Source organism: Tiliqua scincoides, chromosome 1 (assembly GCF_035046505.1).
Source record: "Tiliqua scincoides isolate rTilSci1 chromosome 1, rTilSci1.hap2, whole genome shotgun sequence".
Taxonomy (NCBI): domain Eukaryota; kingdom Metazoa; phylum Chordata; class Lepidosauria; order Squamata; family Scincidae; genus Tiliqua; species Tiliqua scincoides.
The window spans coordinates 70,218,197-70,243,036 of NC_089821.1; the positions used below are offsets into that span (position 1 = coordinate 70,218,197).

Below are 24,840 nucleotides of genomic sequence, written 5' to 3' on the forward strand. Positions count from 1 at the left end.
CCTGTCCTTAGACCAGTGACAGTTATTCCACCTGATAGTGGCATGCTTCTTGTACTCATTCTTCCAGGATTAGGAACTATTTCACACCACACCACAATTTTGATGGGAAGTCTTGCTCAATGAAAGGTCAGTTGAGGATGTTTCTCATGCTTACTTCCTCATGTGTGGAGTACTGTGGACAAAAGTGTGGGCACTTCCATGTTATGTACTGAATGTTCAGCCTCTCTTCTTTGAGTTTGGTGTGGGGTGCTGATTAGTGCTCTGCCTTTACCTTCCTGTTTGTGGTCACTGATGAACTGATGAGAATCTGCCTTGACCGTGCATGTTTTGTTGCAAAGTGGTGACTGGTGATTCAAAATGCACTATCCAATTTTTGATCCATGGTGTAGCTGTACCAATGGGGTGTGTGCTGCATCCTGTGGTGGGAGGGTATGTTATGGAAGCCTCCTCAAGGTGAGGGAACATTTGTTCCCTTACCTCCTAGTGCATTTGCACTAGAAAGTTGGATAGGATTGGGCCCACAATCATTCTACTTGGAGCTTGCCAGATTCTGGCCCCACCCTGATTTTTGCCTTGACTTGAAGACTAGCACTGTATTACACACTCCTGTAAAATTGTAAGTATAGTTTGCTCTTCATAAATGTAACAATTAAGTCTTCAGTGATCTTCCTGAGGGGACATTGACCCTTTGCAAAGGCTGTCTTGAAATTCCTATTGCTCAGGGACTAGAAGGTCAATGAACCACTACAGAGCCATCTCCAGGCTGATTTGCATCAGGAGGAAACCCCAGCAAGTTCTTCTTCACAGTTCCTCTTTGTGTGTGCTATTCTTCCTCCTTGTCAGAATGCACAAGCTGCATGCTTTTGCCTCAGATACCTAGGCCATGTACCTTTTCAATCCCAGTCTTTCTCTGCCCATTGTTCAGAGTCATAGAATCAGAGGCCTGGAATGAATCCAGAGATCATGTAAATCCTTCAGACCAAAACCCCTGTATAAACTCACCCACATCAAGTGCTAGCAGCAGAGGGGAGAAGCACATGCTGTGTTTCACCTGATTGCAAAGCCACATTATAAGAACATAAGAAAAACCCTATTAAGTTCAACATCTGGCTTTCCATAGATGCTTCTGGGAAACCACAAGCAGGACATGTCGACTTTGTCTCATGTTTCCCAGCAACTGGTATAAAGTGGCACACTGCATCTAAAGCTAGAGGTAGCATACAGCCATCACAGTTAGTAGACTTTTCTGTTCATTTGTCTTAACCTCTTTTAAAGCCATCTAAGCCAGTGGCCATTATAGGTCTGTGTGAAGACACACTTCCTTTTGTTTGCCCTATATCTTCTGCAAATCACTGTTATTGGATCACTCTGGATTCTGAAATGGGACAGGGACAAAAACTTCTCTCTACCCACTTTCTCCACACCATGCATATTGTATACCTCTATCATTCTCCCCTCCCCTTAGGGGTAGGGCTTATTCTTGCTGTTTATCAAGACCAGGAGTTCTCAGAATTTGGAAACACCTTTCTTCTTTCTGTAATTTTCAGCGCCCTTCTTGATCTGGGCCAGATCTTCCATAGTTCTATAGCAGCCAGCCACCAACTCCCTGCTCACCCCTTTCAGCAGATTGCTCAGCTCCACCTGGAGTCCTGGACAGCAGGGGGTATCATTTTGTCTGTATGAAGAAGTTGTTTACTGGACTCCTTAGGCTGCAGTACCAGCCACACTTAGAGCGCAATCCTAACCCCCTACGTCAGTGCTTTCCAGCACTGGCATAGCAGTGCCAATGGGACACGTGCTGCATCCTGCAGTTGGATGTCACTCATGGAGCCCTCCTCAAAGTAAGGGAATGTTTGTTCCCTTACCGCAGAGCTGCATTGCCCTTATGTCAGTGCTGGAAAGGGATTGCACCCTTAGAAATAAACCCCATTCCGTGGGACTTACTTCTGAGTAGACATGGACTGTTGACAACTGACTTGCTCATGTTTGTTGATGCTGAGAGGTAGTACCCATTTATACCAGGACTCCTGTGCCTTAAACAGCTGCACAGTAGGCAGACATTAGTCAGGAATATATTTATTAAAAATTATATCTGGACTTTCCTCAAGAAAGAGTTAAGGCTGTTAACAGTAGCAGTTAAGGTTACAACAATTAAATAAAGAAATAAAACAATTTCTACCGATCAGATGTGACAATAAAATCAAATATTTAAAAATGCAGCATTGAAAACAGTCATACACCAACCAAATCAATCAGCAAAAGATAATGAAAGGATTTGATTATTTGATTATAATAAAATATTCAAAGGCCTACTGCAGTGATTTTCAACTTTTTTTGTCTCGTGGCATACTGAAAAGGTATTAAAACTGTCAAGGCACACCATCAGTTTTTTTGACAAATGACAAGGCACACCATGCTGTTGTTGGGGGCTCACAGCCCTCAATGGCCCTACTAATAAATGACCCTCCCCCAAACTCCTGTGGCACACTTGCAGACCGTTCGTGGCACACCAGTGTGCCATGGCACAGTGGTTGAAAATGGCTGGCCTACTGGAAGATTTGTTATTCCTTTACCTGCACTGAAAAAGAGGCAGAGATAGTGCCAGGTAGTTTTGCAGGTGGGAGTAGGTGCGGAGCTCAAACACCCTCTTGCAATCACCATGTAAGAAGTTAGCTATTGTCACTGCTTTAGAAACAGGCAGCCTTTTGCTAATATCAAGATTTGCTTGTGACTTAAAATGAAACAGAATATGATGTTTTGAGACCCTGAGGCCATTAACAATAGAATAACCATTAAACTTGGATTGGATTGAGCTCAGCCAAGCGCAAAACATCAAACTCCCCTTCTCCTGACCTAGGCCTATACCTCATTGTACCGCTCCACTGCCAGTGTCAATTCTAACTCTTTGCTGCTGCCCAGAGGGAAATGCAGGGACTACAGTAATGTCAAAGTAAGATGAGGAACTGCTGCAGCAGGTGAAGGTGAGATTCTTTCCTTCCCTACTTGTTCTTCCTTTGAAACCAGCCCTTAAAGAGCACTGGCTCCTGTTCCTACTGTCTCTTGACACTGGGACACCATTACTACAGTCTGTCTCTTTCCTCTGATATGAGAATGCAGCCACAAACCACAGGCCTAAGCTGGAGCTACAAAGAAGGGAAAAGGAATAGAATTATTCTGGCTTGCTGAATTGGAATGAGAGCTGGTTTGCTGTGGTAGCCAAGAGACTGAGCTGTGGATGAGGATGCTCCTGGTTTGATTCCACCTTTGCCATGAGGGTATTAGACCAACAAAAGTGCTTTGTCCCATGCTTTGCACATGAGCCAATTCTCTACTTTTTATCTAATCTCCTTTGTGCTTTGATTCTAAGATACACAGACCAATTTCCCTTTTAAGTAGCACAGAAACTTCTAGAAGCAACACTATCACTTCCCCATACCAACTCACTACTGGAGCATTTCTTCATTTGCATGTCTGACTCCTCACTAAGCACTAAAAAGGATGATGAGTGACCCCACCCAGTGTAGAGGAAACAAGTGATATGTATGCACATGTGAATTGTTTCATTTTTGTTCAAACCTCTTTTGCCTCTGCTGCTGTACTCCAGCTTCAGCCTACGCCATATATATTCTCCAGTGCCTCTTTGCTTGTTTACATAGCACAGCCAAAACTCTGCCACTGTGCCAGCCTTTTTTCCCCCCTTACAGATCTCCTTTGCCTAAAAGCATTGATGGCAGCAGGTTCTACAAGCAAGGGTTTTTTCCTTCACTCCATTGCTTCACTTGCTGAATTTCTGCTCATTACAACAGCTATTAACAGAACAGGAGCCTTGTCAAATGAAAAACCTGGCAATTCTAGAAGTCTGCCACTGTCTTCTTTCTAAGACTCAGGGATGTGTAGGAGCAACACTTGCACCAGAACTTTCTAAGCACTCTCCATTCTTGAGACTTGGAACCCCACCCCAACATCCAACATAAAATGAATTCAGGAATGATGAACTCTTATCTGCTCACATAGCACCCATCAACCTACAAACCCATTTAGCGCCCTGGAGCCTGCATTGCCCTGCCTTCAGTACATGCCTTCCTGGAACAATTAGCATCTAATTTGAAATCAGCCCAACAGCACCCTCCAGCTAATCAAGGAGTCATTATGGGTTAATTTAATACAATGCAAACTCTCTTGCCTCTTCATGAATATGGAGTGGCTGCCTAACAAGCCTTACAGTCATACTTATTCAGCACATTTATTCAGAAGTAAGTTCCACTGTATTTAATGGGACTTACTCCCAAGTAAGATTGCAGTCTTAGGACCCAATCCTGTCTAACTTTCCAGCACTGATGCAGCCACAATGCAGCCCCAAGGTAAGGGAACAAATGTTCCCTTACCTTGAGGAGGCCTCCAAGACATCCTCCCCAACACAAGAAGCAATGCATACCCCATAGGTACAGCAGTACTGGCACTGGAAAATTGGATAGGACTGGGACCTTAGGCTATTGTGACACATTCCCACTTGTTCATCATCCCAAGCAGTTCTACTGGAGCATGAAACAAGCATGAGCAAGTACCACTTGCACTTAGTGGGACAGCAGGGCACTGATTTGGGGAGGGGCTGAGTTCATGTATCTTTATAGCTTGTTTCTGTGCACATTTGCTCAGAAGAAAGCTCCACTGAGTTCAGTGGGGTGACTTGCAAATCAGCGTCCTTAGATTGATGCCAGCAAAGCTGTAAAGCAGAAGAAATGTTGGTAGTTACAGCTTGTCATGCAGAGGAGAGGAAAGACCAGCCTCCAGAAATTCCCTCTTCAGCGCAACTGTTCATGGCAAAAGGAGCCCTGTTTCCCTTTGCATCCAATCACCTTGCTCTGTTACTACTGAAGTGTGACTCTTAAGGCTTACAATAGGAGGGCTGAATTTGTTGCCTGCCAGTGTTGAGAGCGAGTCCCAACATGCTGTGTCCATGGCAAATGATGTTTATCTGCCTTTCTGTTTAGTGCCATGTAACCTATGTCTCCTTGCTATAGATGGCCACTGTTCCTCCTGGAGCCGGTAAGTTCCCAGTTGCAGATGGAAAAAAGGGGTTGTAGGGGAGGTGTGGGATAGACATGGGGAGACTGGGTGTGCTTTTCACACACAGACAGGAATTCGGGGAATGACAGCTTCTTGGGCTACAGATATACTCTGCTTAGTTTCTCAATACCTGCTGCGCTCACATAATCAGGTTGGCATAGGAGTTGCAAGTCTTTTTTTTCTGATAGGGCTCCTGTGCTTTCAGCAGCTATGTGAGAAGCAGAATTTCAGCAAGGGAAGCTTTTTTCAGAATGGAACTGCAGTGGTAAGAAAAGCTTCTTTGACTGACTGTCCTTCCAGCCTAGCCAACCATTTCCCCTTCTTTTTCCTTCTCAGACTGCCTATGGCATCCATGGAAGCCCTGTACGCTGCTCTCCAAAATGAGATCCAGGCTTTCGAGGAGCACATAAGAAGTTGCCAACAGGTCTTTGACCTTCACACCCTTTACAATGTGCTGTTGCTGCTCTCTGGAGATGGCTGTACAAGGGATATTCAGAGCCTTGAGCAGTTGGAAAGGCTTGTGGAGTCTCAGGAGTGGGATGAAAAAGATGTAGTGAGAATTACACCTGGAGACAAGAAGAGTGACATTTCTAGCTACGTCTCCTGGTTCCTCTCTTATCTGAAGTACCTTGGTTCGTTGAAAGAGATGTTTGACACCAAGGTTGTGTTTCCTTTGTGTGAGCACCTGTACGTTAACGATGACCCGCATGCTGCATTGCCGTTTGGACGCAGGGAAGGACACAGCCCTAATGCCACACCATCTATTGCATACACAGCTCAGCAATTGTTTTCCTTCCGGAGGAAATGGGCCTTGCTCCTGAAAGGGGGCATAATTGATGAACAAGTCTTCAGCCCCCAAAGTTGGCTTGATCTGCAAGGCTTTTCAAACAGCCATAATTTTGTGAAAGTCATGAGGCTGGTCCCTGACCTCTTTCACAAGAGCTTGGCTAATGCAAAGCTTGCCAGGCAGTGGGTGGAACTCCATGCAAACAGACACAGCCCTCACCCAAGGCACTCGGGTTCAGTCTCAATCAGGACATGCAATAGCATAGGACAAGCTGTGGGCAGTTTGCAAAATCTCTGGCATAAGGTGCCCCTTTCCCAGCCTGGATTACCCAAAAGCCCACATGACTGGATAGGGGCTTTGCAGCATTCTCCAGTCAGCAGCAGTAGCAATGATGGAGAGACTCATGGGAAAACCACCAGTCATGGGAAAAGTAAACTGTATGAGATCCATAGTGAACTCATGTCCTTGCTCTGGCGGGAGGAACGTTCTTGGACCCTGGAAGCAGAAATTCAGGAGATAAACCAGAGAATTTCTCACCTGCACCTTCAATGGGAGGATAAGGCAAGAGAGCTGGAAGCCATTGAACAGCAACTGGAGAAAGACAATTGGGTTGTACTAGACATGAAGCACCAGACAGCCCTCCATGAACTGGATGCCTTCCGGAGGCAGCTCAGGCTGGAGGAATACCGCAAAAGCATTCTGCAGCGTGATTGGCTACTTGAGTTGGAGGTCAGGCCAGCCCTTTTGCGTCCAATTACTACCGTAAGAGATTGGGGATAACTGTGGAATCCAGTGGTGGGCCCTGCTGTTATCCCAAAAACAGAGAGAGCAAGTTCCCTGACTGCAAAAATGAATGAGCCAGTGGCTGTGTGGAACTGCATCCTGAGCCGAGTCAAGGGGTGGAAGAGGGAAAATGCTGTTGGTTCCCCTCATATGGTATGAGTGATAAATAGTGGAAACACTGGCTTGCCTGGGAGCTGAAGATGCCAACTGCAGGTGGAGGGAGGGAGCCTAGACATGCAGGAGCCACTCTCTGAATGCTCCATAGTCACCAGTCTTTTTGTCTGTTTCTCAGTTGCAGAAACGCTATGAAGAGCTTGCAAGGCTGTTGCAGGGAAGGGAAGAGTTTCCTCAGGATCTTCTCAGTCAGCCACTGAAACAGACTGCCACTTGTCCTCACACAGTTTTGGGGGTCTGAGTTCTCATCCGAAAGAATAAAGGGAGCCCCGGGCTGCAATGGCCTTGATAACAGAGACTCTCTTGGAGGAGGATTACCTCTGCTATCAGCTGCCATTTCCTAGTTGAAGGAAAATGTGTTTCTGTTTATCACATCATGTCATTCCACCCCTAGCTTCATTTGCTAGACTACTGTAATGTGCTATACTTGCGGCTGCCATTGATGACTGTCTGGAAATTTCAGCTGAGGCAGACAGAACATTTTGTCATCAGAAGCAAGTTACACCATTGCTTCAGCCTCTGTACTGCTTTTCTCCTATGCGCTGGGCATGCACTGGTCTTCTCATATGCGCTGGGCACAATTTGAGGAGACAGTTTGATCTATAAAGTTCTAAATGGCTTCATATCAACATGCCTTAAAGATTCTTCCTCCCCAAAGTCCTATGGGGATACGACTGATTCAGAGTATTTGCTTAGCAATGTGATCCACAGGCCATGTTTGGATAGTAAAGGTGCACACAAGTTCTTAGCAACTGCCCAGCAATTATGGAACTCCTTTCCCTTGATGATGCACTAAAACCTAGGCTTGAGCAAATATGCGTTGTCATCATCACCCAGCCTCTTTAATTGAGCCAGTTTTTGGGAACAGGAATCAAGGCGGTGGAGAGTTAGGATTATTCATACTGTGTTTTTAACTTTTCACTTGGCATTTAACAGAAATCAGTTGTTTCTAGTCTTCAGACATTGGGATGGGGCAGGTTATACATTTGATAAAGTTAATGAAAGTCTGTAAATGTAGTATTGTGCCCTTGGTGAGAACTGTCTTGGTGCAACCAGGTAACCAGGGTATTATTTGTGTTGTCCCTCAAAAGGAAACCCCTCCCAAGTCTAGGAGGAGTTTCATTCCAAATTTTAATTTTCCACGGTGTTGCAAGATGGGATGTAATTCAGGTTTGCTAGTATTTCTAATATCATTAATAGCAAAATACCCTATCATTATGATGGGCAAGGTGTGTGAGTGGAGGAGGGCCTATATACTGCAAAATTCTAAGGGGGTGTTTGTCCAAGGCAAGTCTGTGAAATCAGATGCACATCACACTTCCCTACTGCAGAGGTTCTCAAACTGTGGGTCTGTGGTCCACATGTGGGTCATGACCCAGTTTCTGGTGGTTTGTGAAAATGACAGCGCAGATTAGGCTATGTGCATCAAGGGTTAAACAACCTTCTACAGGGGGGAGCACTGCTGCCCCATCACCATTATAGCCACAGAGGCTTGAGTGGCTGGTAAAGTGAAACATTTTTATAGATGGGTCCCTGATGCTAAAAAGCTTGAGAACCGCTGCCCTATGGGATCCCTGTCAGACTTCATTGCAGCAGTGCCTCCTTTAGCACCCTATTCTGCTAGCCCTATGTATACAGTAGGGATGCCCTGATTCAGCTGCACTTGCCAGCCTTTTCCTGACTGGGCTTCTGTGTTTACTACATGCGCTGCATATAGCTGAAGAGGTGGTGGCCCTTCTTTCATTGCTTGGAATTCCATATGCTATGCACGTGAAACTGTTCTCAGAATGAAACTGGCTGCTATTTTGAGTTTATATCTTTCAAGGGACAGTGTATCAGCTGCCCATGCACACGCAGAGTACAGCAAAACAGGAACAAAAAACTGAGTGCTGAGCAGGCAGCTTGTATGGTGATGAGGCCTCTTGGTTGTCATTAGTGTAAGTCATGTCTGATTTCATCATGACCAGGGACTGGCTCTTATTTGAGATCTAACCAAATCTCAAATAAGAGCCAGTCCCTGGTCTTGATGAAATCAGACATGACTTGCACTAATGACAACCAAGAGGCCTCATCACCATACAAGCTGCCTCCTACTGAGCCATCTAGGCCAGTATTACCTAGAATGCCTAGCAGTGGCTTTCTGGGGTTTCAGACAGGGCTCCCCTTCCCAGTTGTACTTGGTGTATCTGGATCAAATCTGGAACTCACTGTCTGCACCGCATGTGATCTGCCACTGAGGTATGACCTGGAAGAAAATTGTTGATGGGGGTTAGTCACCACCAACCACTTTGGTCTGGATACCTGGAGGTGCACCTGAACCTACTGCTTTATTTGGAGGAACTCCAGGGGTATAGTGATGACCAGAATTTCTGCTCCCCATTGTCTCGTGAGAATGCTGCCACTCTTGGACCTCACCATCCTAATAAGTGAAACCTGATTATGCATCATGCCAAGTATCATTTGAGCCTAAAGCTAATGTGCTCTGTTTGAGGCTACTCTTGATGCTTATTTGGAAGCCGTTTGACAGGCCTCTTTTTATGAAGGGACCCTCCCCCCCCAAACCACCAAATTCATTTGGGGAAGCTCTGCTCAGAGCCCCTTCTTTTGAGAAAGTAAAATACTATATGTCAAGGAACAGAACAGGGCCTTTCCTATCATACCAATGAGACTTTGGAATAAGCTTGATTATGGAAGCTTGTTCTTGCAGATATCTAGGAAAGTTGTGAAAACACCTTTGTTCAGGGAAGAACCACCCTTTACAAATCTGTGTAACAAAGCCTGGGTGGTGGCTTCTATTAGGGGAAAAGCATCTTCTAAAATAGATGATTTGGATAGGAGGAGAGCTTCATCCTTCTGTTATCCACATTTTTTTTGCTGCAACTCTTTTTCCCCAGCTATTTCCCTTCACATCCCATGCAATAGTCCAAATGAATGTTTGCCCTCTACTTCCCTAGCAGAAGCGACTCTCTTGGTTTTTTTGTATACATTAGTGTGTAATGTGTAGTTCCCCTCAAAAGTGGGCAATTCAAGTTGAGTGATCATTTGATGTACAGTATTTTCTTCAATGCTGTGAGCTTGATATTTTTTTATACTGTAACTTATTTTATAGTGCCTTATTTTATACAGACATGAATTTATCTTTTGCCTGGTTCACAACTAGGTAAAGGTATGTTGTGACTGATTTTGTGCTTGCTTAAGGAGATACCATAGCTCAGTGAAAAGGTCCATCTTTTGCCTGACCCACAACTATGTAAAACTATGTGTGATATATGGTAATAAGGTATTTCCATCCTGGACAATTGTGTCCTGGTTAAATGTGTCCCAGTCATTGGTATAACTGGATACTCATGTCTAGTTTTTGGATCCCGGTTATCTGAATCCCACTACAACTGGGAAACAAACCCCACATTATATATGCTAAGTCTCTTATTTGAGCACTAATCCTACCTTTGCATTTTAAAAATTAAGAACTACACCTAAATATACATATATTGGGATATGTCTGGGATGCAAGAAGAACAGACACAAATGTCCAGTGCTGGGACACATTTGAGTGGGACACAGTGTCCAGGATGCAAGGGTCCTGTCACTGTGATACATGTACTTTTCATGCATAAGATCCAAGGTTCAGAGTCGGACCTTAGCATCTCTGGTTAAAAGATCTCAGGCAACAGGGTGGAAAAGGCTCAGCCTAAGACCTTGGAACTTCACTGCCAGACAAAGGAGACAATACTAGGCTAGTCTGATTCAACAGAAGTCAGCATCAATATGCTGGTCTGGCCTGAAGGAACATGACAGCTTCTAAGTAGAGGGAGGCCAACTAGATCTGCTTACTACCTCTGTCCCCAGGAATGCAGCTTATTAGAATACATGCATGCACATTATACTGGGAAGGACCCACCTTACTGTAGTTTGTATTTCAGTGATTCCACTTGAGCAGCTATTCCTTTGCTGAGCTACTTACTATTGGAGCCCAGAACAGAATACAGGCACACGGTTCCATTGGAGGGTTTATTGGTGCAGCCATATCCATTCCTATTACATTCAGAGGAATGGCAGAGTGCCAGGGACTCTGCTCCAACAATTCAGGTTTCCTATCCTGGCTACACAGTGCACAATGGAGGTCACTGTCTGTGGGTGGGGCAGACTGGCAGTTAGCTGGGAATGAGTAGAGGAATATATATGGCCTCATAACTATCCAGCCATCAGCAGGCAGCCCCTGAGGTAGGTGGGGAAGGACAGTCTCCATTTTATAGACAGGGAGCAGCCAATGGCTCACACCAGTGCCATGTACCAAACTCTTAAGCCACATGGTTCCATGCCAGGCTGTGGCAGGAGTCATGGCTGATGCTTTTGCACATCCCATTATTCCATGTACATAATCTAACAAAACAGTTACAGAATAGGACTTCATAGTGCACTCCCCAAAATACACATCACAGTTTTCTAGAGTCCCCATGTGATGACCTATGGGACAGTAGCTCATCTTTGGAATCTTGAACTCCAGCAATGTGGTGTTTGTGCACGAGCTCAGTACCATGAACCACACCACCTGTAAAGTGTCTATGCCTGGATGCACTTCACTTACCAATGACTGGCAAGGAAACAGAGTTTTCTGTTTCCAAAAATTCAGATTCAGTGACTGAACAAATGCATATTTTCTGCAATTTAGTCCTAACACAAAACCTGAATTTTCTATATATATTAATTGAAGAGTAAAAAAGTAGCAGGGTTTAAGAAAACAAACAAAGCAGATGGTTGGTGGTGGTGGTGAGAAGTAGTGAGAGCTTTTGGAAGAAGCAATGGGTTTTTGAGCCAAAGGAAGTTCACAAACTGGGAGCCACTGATTGGAAGTGTCAGGAAACAGTCCTACTGCAGAGGACTTCTATGGTGCAGTGGGTCAGAGTCACAGATACATAATACCTGGAACCTGTCCAGTGACATCCAGTTTCTCAGACCAGAACATGGCTGATCTTTCTTGGAACTTGGCCCCGATGGTAAGTCTTGTCCCAAAAATGACCAACTGCAAGGCAAAAATAAGGTGGGAATAGCAATCGCAGACAGAGGTTTGGGAACAGAGCAAGGGTTGTGAGGAGGAATCTACAGCAAAGAGTAAATGAAGCTGAAAATACTGAAAAGGGAGCTGGAATCTGCAGGAAACCTGGCACAACAGGGATTCTGTCTGGTAGAACAAGCAAAGACCATGGGCCAAGATTCTGTTATTTATACCTGACTTGGCCAATATACCTGGCTTGGCCAGACTTTTGTTGTCTGCCTATTACTCAGATATTGGGAGATTTTGTTTCCTGTTGAAGCTGAAGCGGGCACTGAAGAACCCTGGTCACAAACAGTCCTGGTTGGTTCACTAAACTTGGTCCCAGCCTTAGTTCCTGTATTCCCCACTTCTATATGTCCCTTGACACCCTTTGACAAAGGCTAGAGGAAATCATCTTCAGAATGGTATTGACTCTGCATAACGATTTCCTGACTGAGAGAGTCATAAGTGTTATACTGCCTTGATTGAGTCATTAGGTTAGCATGTTTCTGGTTTCCATGTGATGTTGGCCAGTTGCTCCTGCTCTTCTTCCTTTCACATGTAAGAGGAGACCTGCTTCAAAGTCTATCCTTCGTGGTTGCTTTATGACCAGCTTGTGAAAAGTGGAAAGAACAGGTACAATACAGTGCATCAGCAGACACATATACATATGAGTCTGCATATGAGTATTGCACAAGTACTCACAGAACAGATCAAGGTGCAAACTCGTGCATATGGCAGTTTGCTATCTCCAGCAAATTCCTCAAATGAATGCATCTGTTTCCTATGGATAGAAAACTCCAGCTAAGGGCATCATGTGGAACAGCTAATGAACCAGAGGCCACTGAATATTCATGGGCACAGTGATGGGACTAAATGGAGAGGGTTTAACATGAAGACACCAGTTGGAGTATGCAAATTTTCCCACCCCAGGGAATCTGCATGAATAGCATCAGGTCCCAGACTGCTGGCAGGGCCTACTTGCTTTTTTCCTTTTTCTATGCAAAGTTGCTGCTGTTTTTCCTTCAGTAAGACAGTGGAGTCTGTTCATCTTCAAAGGGAAGGAGGTGAAAAGAAGGGATAGGGTACCTATCCTGGCCTACTTATGGCACAGAGCAAGCATCAGCAAAGGTCTAGTGGGAGGAAAGAGGATTGGACCCCCATTCTGTGTCTGTCCAGAAGAAAGCAGCATCTCTTACTCTGCTTTGCCCAAGCTTCCCTTGTGGCCTGGAGCTTCCTGAAGGGCTGTGTCACAGCTGACCATGGTCCAGACTCATGATCAAAACCACTTCTGATTGTTAGTTGCTCAGGGAAAGCATGAGGGAAGAAGGCCTATCCCATGAAGCCAGGGGAGAACAAAGGCCAATGTAGACATGCCAGCTTGATCACACAGGCATGTGAAGCTCATTGTACTCATCTTGCCCATCTTCATCAAAGTTTGGTTCTGCATCCTCTGAGTCCAGCTGGGAAGGAAGGACAAAGAAAGAGGAGAGTAAGCAGCCTTCAGGCCAAGTGTTATGATCTCTGTTATGGAACAGAAGTGTCAGAACATGGAGGGGCTAAAGGCAGGTTGCAAGATCTCTGGGGAAATGTCCAATTTGTCCCCATAGACGTGCACTCTGCAATTTCAGTCCAGCAAAAAACTTAACAAAGTTCCTTAGTATCTTGCTTTGAACATTCAATCCTGGTGAAACAAGTCCCATGATTTCAATGCCTGTTTGGCCCAATCAGACTTACACACTTTAGGTCAATGCTTGAGTCAGGATTAGGGCTCTCAATATAGCTGCAGTCATCAGGCAATGGTATTTGCTTACCGCTTTGAGTTCTCTCTCATGGAAGATGCGTGGCAGCAGAAATCTCCGCAGGGGGACTGTCATGATCAGGACAAATGGGAAAGCCAGTGATGCCACAGTGGATTTCACCACCCACAGCAGCACAATGCAGGCTAGCTGGATGCATGTGAAGAGGTTCATTCGCCATGTTTTCACCTAGGGACAAACCAGCCATGTGATGCTCCCTCCTTTTGCAGGTCAGTTTGTTAGCACCTGATGAAGTACTAGACGGTTAACTCAATATCCCCTTTCCTTCCATGGAAGGCCAGTCTCTCATAGTTTGATACCAGCCAGTAAGTGGGTTTTCATGCGAGCCCAGCCAGCCATTGCATGGTCTCTCCCCATCCTGCACCTGTTCTTTCAGTCACTTCTCACCTTGCCCTCTACCGGACTTATCCTGTCACCTCTACACGTACACTACAATATACCACTACAAGGTAGTACACCTACCTTGACAACATAGACATGATCAGGATGATGCTTGGATGGCATGAAGATGAGGAGGAGCCGCTCATAGAGCTGTATGCCTGTCAGTGACGTCACACCCATATATAAGAAAACCCCAAACAGCACAGCCAATGGGATCTGGCGCAATACATTCCCCATTACAATGGATAGGCCTGCAAGAGAAGAACACAGTGTTGTATTCTCTTTCTCACATTCAGATGTAAACTTGGGACAATGTCTAGTGTTGACACAGATGTACACCCAGTGAATACATGAGATAGGGCTTTATGCTCATAAGCATATACAGAATCATGGAGGGATAAGAGGGTTTGCTAGTTCATCCCTTTACTGCATGTATCCGCTGGCCTTGAAGGGCCATCTGCTCATGAGCCTGGTCCCCTCGCCATCCAAGCCACAGTACAGCACAAGTAAAAAGTCAGTACACCACAGTAAGATACCTGCAGAGCAAATCCAGATAACTCAGGCAAATGAATTAAGATGCACACAACCACCTCACAAAACAAGCTCCTTTGTGTGGACCTCACCAACAAGGACAGCGATGAGCACTCCTGTCACACGTTGCTCCTTCACTTCCTCAATCTTTGGCTTCTCACCAGGTGCAATGGCCTTGCTCATGCAAGTGAGGGCATTGACATGGGTGACTGATCGGACGGTGGCAGCTGTGAGCCAAGGCAGCCCAAAAAGGGCACAAAGTCCTCCCATTGTACCAATGAGTAGCAGGTCCAGATGAAAGCCTGACCCCTTCTGCAGCTTCCGTTCCTTCTTGCTGACAATCAGGCTGCAAAGGAGAGGTTGGTCAGAACATACATGAGTTTCGAGGGCCTGCCTAAAATTATTTTGCTCCAGTAGGGCATGGGGTGGGCAGAAGTGACACAGGAGAGGCATGTTTTCAATTATTTTCCAGCAGCTATTTCTAGCTGGAGGCTTGGAGAAGAGACAAGCGATGCAAGCAGTAAAGGGAACAGGCAAAACAAACTATGTGCATCATGCTGTAGGGAAGGACTTTTGTGTGCTATGCAAATGAACCCGTCACTGAAAGCAGAAAGAAACCTTTTTGTGTAATGTGGATCGCAAGGACAAATGAAGTTTAATAATCACACTGCATCACAAGAGGCGATTCTGTCCATCCCTTTGGTTCTGTCTTCTTCTGCCCACCCATTATAGTTACTGCAACTATTTTACTTAGCACTTGCAGTGTGATGGGTGCGGAATGAGCCGCTCCACAAAATGGAAATTTGGTTCTTACCTGGTAATCTGGGTCTCCATGAAGATGAGGATGAAAACCAGCAGTGCAGGAATGGCAGAAGCAAACATCATCCATATGGGGAAAGTCTGCTTGCTGCCTAATGGATGGATGAACCAGCCACGCTTGTCTGGGGCCGTCACTGATAGCACCGACGGAACATTCAGCTTCTGGGGTAAGAGCACAAAATGCAGAGAGAAAAACAAATTTTTTAAATGCTTGGAATAAGATTGTGTGTTCATGCGCATGCTTGCACATGCACACTGACTGACTGATTGACTGACTGACTGACACACACACACACACTCACAAATAACCCCTTAGCTCCTCATGGCTCATCTGTTTTTTAAAAATGCTACTGTGAACACACAGTTCAATCCAAAGGCTAGTTACTGTGACTACTCCTGAGAGCAAGGATGGTGTAGTGCAGTGGTATTCAAACTGGGGCATCGTGACGCCCCAGCCTGAGGGTCCTGGTCCCTTTCCCCTTAAGGGGCAGGGCAGCCAGAAGGCAGGGAGGAGGCAGTGGCGCAATCCCCAGGATCGCGCCGCTCAGGGGGACTGCAGGGGCTTGGTGCACTTGCCCAAGCCCCCTGCAGCCCCCCAGGGGTGTGGGGAGCTCTGCGCGACCTTCAGCAGGGCTCCCCGGGTCAGGGAAGGTGATAGCGGAGTGATCGTACCCTGCTCCACTAAACTGGAAGCGGTGCACGATCACTCCACGTTCCCTTTTGACCGGGCTGCAGGGACTGGGGTGCACCCTCCAGTCCCTGCAGCAGCTGTCCCTGGCTGTGGGGAGCAGGGTGCGAGCGCCTGCAGGGCTCCCCGGGTCAGGGAAAGTGAGAGTGGGGCAATCACACTCCGCTTCCCAGGCCTCCCCCCCGCCCCCGCAAAGACTTACTGCGGGATTCAAACTCCCTGCGAGTTTGAAAACTGCAGGTGTAGTGGTTTGGGAGGTGGACTTAGACCTGGAAGATCCAGGTTCAAATCCCCCTCAGCCATGAAACTTCCTGGGTGACCTTGGGCCAGTCGCTTTCTCTCAGGCTCACTCTCAGGGTTGTTGTGAGGAAAAAAGGAGGGGAGCAGCTGTGTACACCACCCTGAGCTCTTTGGAGGAAGAGCAGTGAAAAATAAATAAATGCTAAATGGAAGGACTTGGGGAATTGCTCTAAGAATGTCAATAAGGTGGCAGTAGTTTGAAAATCAACATCATACGAGAACTTGCTAAATTTGAATTCATCAGAAGCTGAAGTGACATAGGAATTTCTAATCCCCCAACTGGCTTTGTGTAAGGCTCAGTGGCCCTAAAAATCATTATTAATCACATCCCATAATAAATGCAAGGGTCAGGATGTAAATGGAGAGCAAGGGAATGAATAATCCAAATTAGAGACAACCTGTGAGTGGCCAAAAAAAGGCTGCTGGACATAGGACTCAGTCAGTGGTGGTGGCTCCACTAACAACCCAATCCTACTTAACTCCCCACTTGGTGATGCAGCACCACCAATGTGGCGCCTGCTGAGTTTGGCCTCTGGAGGCCTCCTTGGGGAACACCCTTGCCTTCGTAAGCCTGTTCCCTGCCATCAGAAAAATCCAGCAGAAGCCAGCAGATTGCAGCAGGAAGTGCCAAAATATCTCTGAATGCTGCAGAGACCTTTCAGAGGCCGCAGGAACCTTTAGATTGGTGCTTCTGACCAGTGCAGACCCCTTTACATAAGAACATAAGAACAGCCCCACTGGATCAGACCATAGGCCCATCTGGTCCAACTTTCTGTATCTCACAGCGGCCCACCAAATGCCCCAGGGAGCACACAAGACAGCAAGAGACCTACATCCTGGTGCCCTCCCTTGCATCTGGCATTCTGACATAACCCATTTCTAAAATCAGGAGGTTGCACATACACATCATGGCTTGCAACCTGTGATGGATTTTTCCTCCAGAAACTTGTCCAATCCCCATTTAAAGGTGTCTAGGTCTGATGCCATCACCACATCCTGTGGCAAGGAGTTCCACAGACTAACTACATGTTGAGTCAATAAATATTTTCTTTTGTCTGTCCTAACTCTCCCAACATTCAATTTTAGTGGCTGTCCCCTGGTTCTGGTGTTGTGTGAGAGGGAAAAGAGCATCTCTCTATCCGCTTTATCCTTCCTGTACATAATTTTGTATGTCTCAATCATGTCCCCCCTCAGGCGCCTCTTTTCTAGAGTGAAGAGGCCCAAACGCTGTAGCCTTTCCTCATAAAGAAGGTACCCCAGCCCAGTAATCACTTTAGTTGCTCTCTTTTGCATTTTTTCCATTTCCACTATGTCCTTTTTGAGATGTGGCCACCAGAACTGGATGCAATACTCCAGGTGTGGCCTTACCATAGATTTGTACAATGGCATTATAATATTAGCCATTTTATTCTCAATACCTTTTCTAATGATCCAAAGCATAGAATTGGCCTTCTTCACTGCCGCCACACAATTTCATCGAGTTGTCCACCACCACCAAGATCTCTCTCCTGATCTGTCACAGACAACTCAGAACCCATTAGCCTATATGCGAAGTTTTGATTTTTTGCCCCAGGCTTCTGCCGGCCATTTTAAAGGGGTTCTTGCTGGTCAGAGGTGCCATTCTGAAGGTCCCTGCAGCCTCCAGAAGGTCTTTGCATAGCAGATAATGCAAACAGAGAAGCAGATAACAAGAGAAGGTAGCAATTCTGCCCCTGGCGGATAAACAAATTCACAGATAGCGAATTCATGTATAAAGTGAACTGACTATGCTTATTTGGCAGTATATCCCAAAATGTTGAGTGGGACTTACTTCCTTGTACGTATGCATAGTATTATAGCCTTAGAGCGCAACTGATCAGCAGCATCTACATGTAAACATCTCAGAGTCAATGCAGGAGCCCTTGCAAACAGCAAAGAGGCAAATGTTCCCGTGTAAAGCTAAAAGAATGCAAAAATATTACTGGGCCAAAAAGTATTACTAGGTTGGTGGTTTTTTCCTGCTTCCTCCCTAGCCTGTCCTTTTCTTATGTTTTGCATTCTGTCTGATATGAAAGAAGATCACACATACAAGAGACTTCTTTTTCCACTGTATCCATTTGTTTCCATTATATTTGCTGCTTGTTGAGCAATTGTGCAAAACTGCAGCATGACTTTTAGCAATCATGCTGCTTCTGAGAGATGGGAATGCCCAATTATGTATTTCTTCATGCCAATGTTAGCATCACATTTCTGGAAGCTCCAGGGCAAAAATCTTAACTAGGCCCTCATGGTACCTTCCACTAGCATTGGCCCAAGACCTCCTGATGCCTAAGGAGGCATGTTAAATGCTGTCCCCCCTTACCTGATGATATGCCGGCCTCGACTCTTCGCCCTGTCCACTGTTCTAGCTTAGCACTATCCTCCCCTCCAATTTCCTCTTTTCCAATCCAGGTAGTAGAAGAGGAAGGAGCACTAGAGGAAAGTAGGCAGAGTATTCCGTACAAATCTGCTGCCTTAGGGTGGACTAATGGGTGGGCCAGACCTGCCCACCACAAACCCCAGATGGTGCACTGGGGATTACCACTGAAAGTTATTGGGTCAGCCCAGCTGGGTGGGCCCTCTGATGGGCATGAGCCCAGCTTGTTTCCCACTTAGCCAACTCCTTTCTTCCTGCAATTAAAGACACACGCCCACATTCAAATGACCTTATAAGAACCAATGCATATGTTTCGTTAAGGTTGATAAGATGGACCCCATATAAAGCAGTGGTTCCCAACTTTTAGGAGCCTGTGGACCACTGAAGCAAAAATTGGAATTGTCATTGACCACAACCCCCATGCCCCTGCACACAAAAAATACAATTAAGTTTGTAATAATTAGAGACAATTTATTATTTATAAAGAAGATTTGTAGGTTGCTGCTTTTGTGGCTGGCTGTGGCTGTGGATGATCCATACTCTGCCCTCCCTGGTGATCTGTGGGGAAGTTATCTCTTGAGCGAGAGCTCCCCTACAGAGTACCAGAGATGGCAGAAAACAGACCGCCTGCAGCCAATACAGGAAGTGATCAAAGGTGATCTTTTTTTCCTGAGACTTCGCAGACCACTTCTCAGGGTCTTGCAGACCACCAGTTGTCCACGGACCACAGGTTGGGAACCAGTGATTTAAAAGGTACAGTATATAACCTGAAAAGAAAAGCTGTGTCCATAGGCTGACAAGAGTTCTCAACTAATTGTTTCACACAACCAAGCTTTCACATGCTAACTATCAGTACTTATGTCACAACTGTATTCATGTGAACTAGCCCTAGAAGCATGATAGTAAAAAAAAAAAAAAAAAAATTCACATATTGGCCAGAGACAATGTTGGAAGAAACCATGCCCAGAACATCTGGAGTCAGTTGTTTTGGTATGTACAAGCAGATTGTGTTGAAGGACCAGGACATGATAGCTCTGCATGAAGAGGGCCAAGAAGGCAGGGCAGGGAATATCAGGCAAAGTTTAAAATCTGCAGAAAAAAAACACTTCTTTATTTCATTTTCTAATAGTATAAATTCTGCTTTTATTTGTTTATTCAGAGTGCCTGCTTGCCTTTCAAAGTGTGTCAAAATCAGCAAACACTAGGAAGCAGTATTGTCTCTTGAAGGTCAGCAAGGCTTTCCACTTTAATTCTTTCACAAAGAACCCCTTGAGGCAAGCCACATGCAGCAATGCTGAAAGTAGAATAAACAGTAAGTCTAAGCCATTAAGGATGCCTCAGAAATGCCTGGATTGTGCTGTGCTGTCTTGGTATCTGGATCAACCGATCTATATGAAAGTAATATTAATTGGATACTAATATTGCACAGTACCTGTACTTGTATGTGTGTGTATTAATGGTCTCAAGTGCACTCATTGAGCTCACGGAGTTCCACAGGCGCTGCCATACTATCTACACATAGTCTGCAGTGGTCCCTGCTTGTTCATGTGGCAGATGCGGAAAATTGTGAGCCATAAAGTCAACCCAGGGAAGTGCCTCTGGCATGCAAAGCTTCTGCACTGTATTGTAACATTTTCCCCCAGGCAGGGGAGGAGCAGTCACAGAAGCCTCCTGGAGGTAAGGGAACATTTGTTTCGTTACCTTAGGGTTGCATTGCAGCTGAATTGGTGCTGGAAAGTTGAATGGGATTGGGCCCTAAAAAACTTATGTCCATCCCACATATTTTACTGACAGGGTTAAAACATGTAGTACTTACCTGTGTATATGTATCAGTGATAGTGTAGTCCACCAAAACCATGACGAGGATAGAGATAGGGATTCCAAAATCTCCAATGATTCGCCGGGCCTGCATGGTAGAGAAAAGAAGGGCACAATATAGGCTAGAGATGCTGCTGGAGACCAGAGCAGTAAGAAGAATCCCACGTGGGGTGAGCCCTGAACCTATTACAGTCCCTGAGGAATATTTCACCATATCACAGATAGGATAGCTCTATCTGAGAATGCTTGGCAATGGCTGGTGTAATAGTATAAGTTCTTAAAGATAATGAATGGATCTCTAACACTTTTCTTCATCCTGCCACCTCTCAAGGTCTCCTGACCATTTCATAGACCCCATCAGACCAGATTCCATAAGGATCTCTGGAGAAGTTTGGGCAGGCCTTGGACTGTAGTGACATAAGCGTCAGTCTGTTTACAGAGGTAGGTTGAACTTGAGCATCCCAGGGATGGGTTACTATCCTATGTCTCCACAGCTATGTCTTTAGCCAACACGTAGAGGAAGGGATAACTCCACTTTCCATCATCCCTTTGTCCTCCTAGGCATACTACAAACAGTGTTAGTAAAGAAGACATTCCCATTTCACTAGATGTGTAAACAGATTAGATAGATTCCCCCACCCAAAAGGGATGAATGAGGGAAAGTCAGTTCACACGTCTTATATTTTGTGGTCAGCCTCACCTTTCCTCCCAAGAAGCGGCTGTTCTTAAACTTGCGCATGAAGAAGGCAATGAAGAAGGTTCCCAGCATGAGGATGAGGGACAGGAGGGCAGTATTGGGCTGCATCTGAGTGTCAAAGGCTGAGCCTCCAGCAGAGTCTGTGCTGGTATTCAGGCTCCTCTCAAGATTTGGTGGGTAGAACCTCAGCAGTGGGTGTTCTGTAAATACCTGGGAAGGTAGGATAAGGAAAGAGGGCACTTACACCCAGCCAGAGCAGGCAAAGGGGTTCTTAATCTTTCCATGTTCAAGGGCCACAGATAGGAGGAATAACCAATAAATAGCTAAAAGGTTATAGTATCCAAGACCACAGTTTGTCTTACACAGCCGGCACAAGGGTATTGACAGCAGCACCCAAATCACCTGATCTGGAAGAAGACTTACCTGGTAGAGCTTGTAGAATGTTTCATAGATGAAGATGAGGGAGATGAGGAAGGCAAAGATCTCCTGAGTGAAGGGGGAGATGTAGCGCACTAGGAAGCTGCCCTCAGCAGCCACAATGATGAAAATGAAGACAATAAGCCAAAGGCCAATCCACACCCGCCCTGTCAGATACTCAATTCCCTGGCTCTGGCAGAACTGGCAAAGCAGAAACGGGAGAGACAGAAAGAAAGGAGCAATCTTGAGCATATGTTCATAGCTGCTTTTGGTCCATTTGGTACAGCTTGTGATCTTGTAGCCTGCCAGGTATTTTGACAGGTTCCCTGTTTTGCAGCCACTGGCCAGCTGCAAGGACAGTGATCTCCCCACAAAAGAAAAAAAAAGACAAAAAAGACATATATCCAGATGCTGCTGAATCACCATGTGTGGAAGGTGCCACACAATCAAGCAAAAAGGGGTTTTTCATCAGGCTCAATCCCGATTAGTTACTTGCATGTCAATGGCTATGGCTCTGCTGTGTCAAAATCTACTCAAGCTCGTCTTTGTAGTGTATCTGCATATTATAAACATATCCCACCACCCTATACATTGTAGTGCATGCTGGCCAGCACCCACTTGAGTAATTTGTGCCATCTTCTCTGCCATCATCGCCAACCGTACTTGAACTCTCTAAGGAACACTCAGTGGGCAAATGCTCATGCAAGCAGAGACAGGAATTGACCAAAGCAGCAGAAACAGCAGCAGCATTGGCTGAAGATCACTCCTTCTGTTCACCATTATAGAATGGGATACATAGTGCCTCCTTGGTCAAAGCAACGCATGCAGCTTCTGTCATTAAAGGGGGAACAGTATTCCTCTCTATGCAATGGCTTGGGTATATGGTTCCCTCAAATTATGATGTGGTGGGGGTGCACTTATGCAGAGCCTGGGGCATTAGCTTCTAAATTTGACCTACAGTTCAGGAGTGTGCTGAGAAAAGTTAAAGGTGGCTAGAGAGTCCCTTAGGTTGCCCCATGTTCCAGAAGAAATAAGGCATTTACTGTTTATTGCCATCAAACAAGCATGTTTCTTTATTGCAGGACAGAACGCAACTAAGCTAACAACTAAAAGCAACAAGAAAGAAAAGTCTAAGGGTGGAGGAGCTCCATCCCATAATACAAGTTCTAAGGTTTCTCTGTTTAGTGGTCACGTTACTACAGGGCCTTAGTTCTGCTCCCATGCTATTTGGAATGTATTCTGGAAATTGTACAGTAACGTGAATTAGGCCAGACTCAAGCCTTATAGGGTGATGTGCACATAGCATAGAGTGTAGTACTATATGAAGCAGGAAGGGGCAGTATGTGGTGGGGAAGGGTCAAAGGGACACTGGTTTACAAACAGAACACTGGTTTTTAAGTACCTTGTAAAAAGCCTCCTCAAAGACCAGCAGGGGCCCTGAGAAGCCAATGATAAGGAGAGGCTGGGCACTCAGCAGAGAAAAAAGAAAGCCCAATGCTGAGGTGGAGATGATCAACTCTGAGACACCCATGAGACCCTCCGTCTTCTCACCTGTAAAAAAAGAGCAATGCCTCTGGGACATACTGCAGAGTGGGAGACTTAAACACATGCCCAATTCCCACTGGTGAGAGAAAAAAGCTCATAATTGCCAAAGACAGGACAGTTCATGCACAGTATAAACAGACTGACCATGGAGCCTCTTTGTGAACAGACACCTTAATGTTTAAGAAGTCACTAACGGAGAGTCCCCACGACATAATGCATTCCTGCACAGACCTGTATGCTTTTGGGCGCAATTCTAACCAATTTTCCAGCACTGACCTAGCCACAGTGTAGCCCCAAGGTAAGGAAACAAACATGCCCTTACCTTGAGGAGGCCCCATTGACTGCCTCCCCACTGCAGGATACAGTGCATGCCACATTGGCACAGCTATGTCAGTGCTAGAAAGTTGGTTAGGATTGTGCCCTTTGTTAGAGAGCCAAGCAAGTAATGGAATGCATTCTCCATATGGAGAGATGCTAAATTTTATCCAAGTATTTTCTTGCCAGGCAGGGCACTTTCAAACAACTCTAAACTGCTCAAATTAGAAGTACTAATACCTACAGTCTAGAACTGGGGATTGTTTTTGCTTGCACTGGTCACTGCCAGTACCTATGGATGAAAGGAAGCAGTACTTCCTAAAGAAAATGCTGAGGGGAATGCTAGGGGAAATGGTGTTCACCTTTATCTGCTTCTGGTGGCCACCACAGCTCCAAAAAGGAGCAGAGGAAACCAGTTGGATTGGCCTCTAATATGAATGGAAAATGTAGATAAGACTCTGACCTTTCAAATAGAAAGATCTGATCTTTCATATCTGATCTTTCATACATTTTTAAAAGGTACTTATTACATTTCACAGCCCATTTTTCTTCCGTGAAGAAGCTCTGGGCAGTTTTCAGGGAGTTCTGAGGCTGCCTCCCATCCAGGCAGAGACCAGACCCCAACTTACTTAAGGCCGAAGCCTATCCTTGAGAAACACCAGTGTACTGCCATGTAAGAGCCCAATCCTATCCAACTTTCTAGCTCTGGTGGAGCCGCAATGCAGTCCGGAGGTAAGGGAACAAATGTTCTCATACCTTGAGGAGACCTATGTGACTGCAGGATGCAGCGCGTGCAGGATGCAGCGCGTGCTCCATTGGTACAACTGCACCAGCCCTGGAAAATTGGATAGGATTTGGGCCTAAGTCAGCATTATGACAGCCCTGTCGGTGCAGAAGCCCTCCCGCCAACACACACACTATGCATGCCAGTGCAATGGCCGAAAAAACACTGCCGGTGTAACACTGATGCCGGTATAAATCTGCCAATGGAGAGGAGCCAGAGTAAAACTCTGCCAATGGAGTGGTGGGGGCATGACATGGAAGGAATATGGGAGGGATGAGAAGCAGTCAACATACACCAGATCTTAACTTCCCTTCAGACGACAGACATGCCCCTGATGCTAGAAAAATGCTGTGCCAACAACAGATCTGGTATAAGCAACCCCATAGCCAACAATGGGGAAAAGAAAAACAGCAGCAGCAGCATCATTAAGAATATGTATATACTGCTTTTCAACAAAAAAAAGTTCACAAGGCAGTTTACAGGG

General features: G+C 45.7%; 1 protein-coding gene across 3 annotated transcripts in view; it reads right to left on the reverse strand.

Moving 5' to 3' along the window:
- Positions 1–10,808: 10,808 nt before the first annotated feature.
- SLC4A3 (solute carrier family 4 member 3) overlaps positions 10,809–24,840 on the reverse strand; it is a 61,684-nt gene continuing 47,652 nt past the window's right edge. For all 3 annotated transcript variants that reach the window (XM_066611557.1, XM_066611555.1, XM_066611556.1), the window contains 9 exons: positions 23,115–23,263; positions 21,719–21,913; positions 21,299–21,505; positions 20,597–20,686; positions 15,393–15,559; positions 14,671–14,924; positions 14,129–14,298; positions 13,661–13,834; positions 10,809–13,309 (listed from right to left, as the gene is read on the reverse strand). In XM_066611557.1, the coding sequence (XP_066467654.1) occupies positions 13,232–13,309; positions 13,661–13,834; positions 14,129–14,298; positions 14,671–14,924; positions 15,393–15,559; positions 20,597–20,686; positions 21,299–21,505; positions 21,719–21,913; positions 23,115–23,263 (1,484 nt within the window). In that variant the 3' untranslated portion in view covers positions 10,809–13,231. The remainder of the gene's footprint in view (positions 13,310–13,660; positions 13,835–14,128; positions 14,299–14,670; positions 14,925–15,392; positions 15,560–20,596; positions 20,687–21,298; positions 21,506–21,718; positions 21,914–23,114; positions 23,264–24,840) is intronic.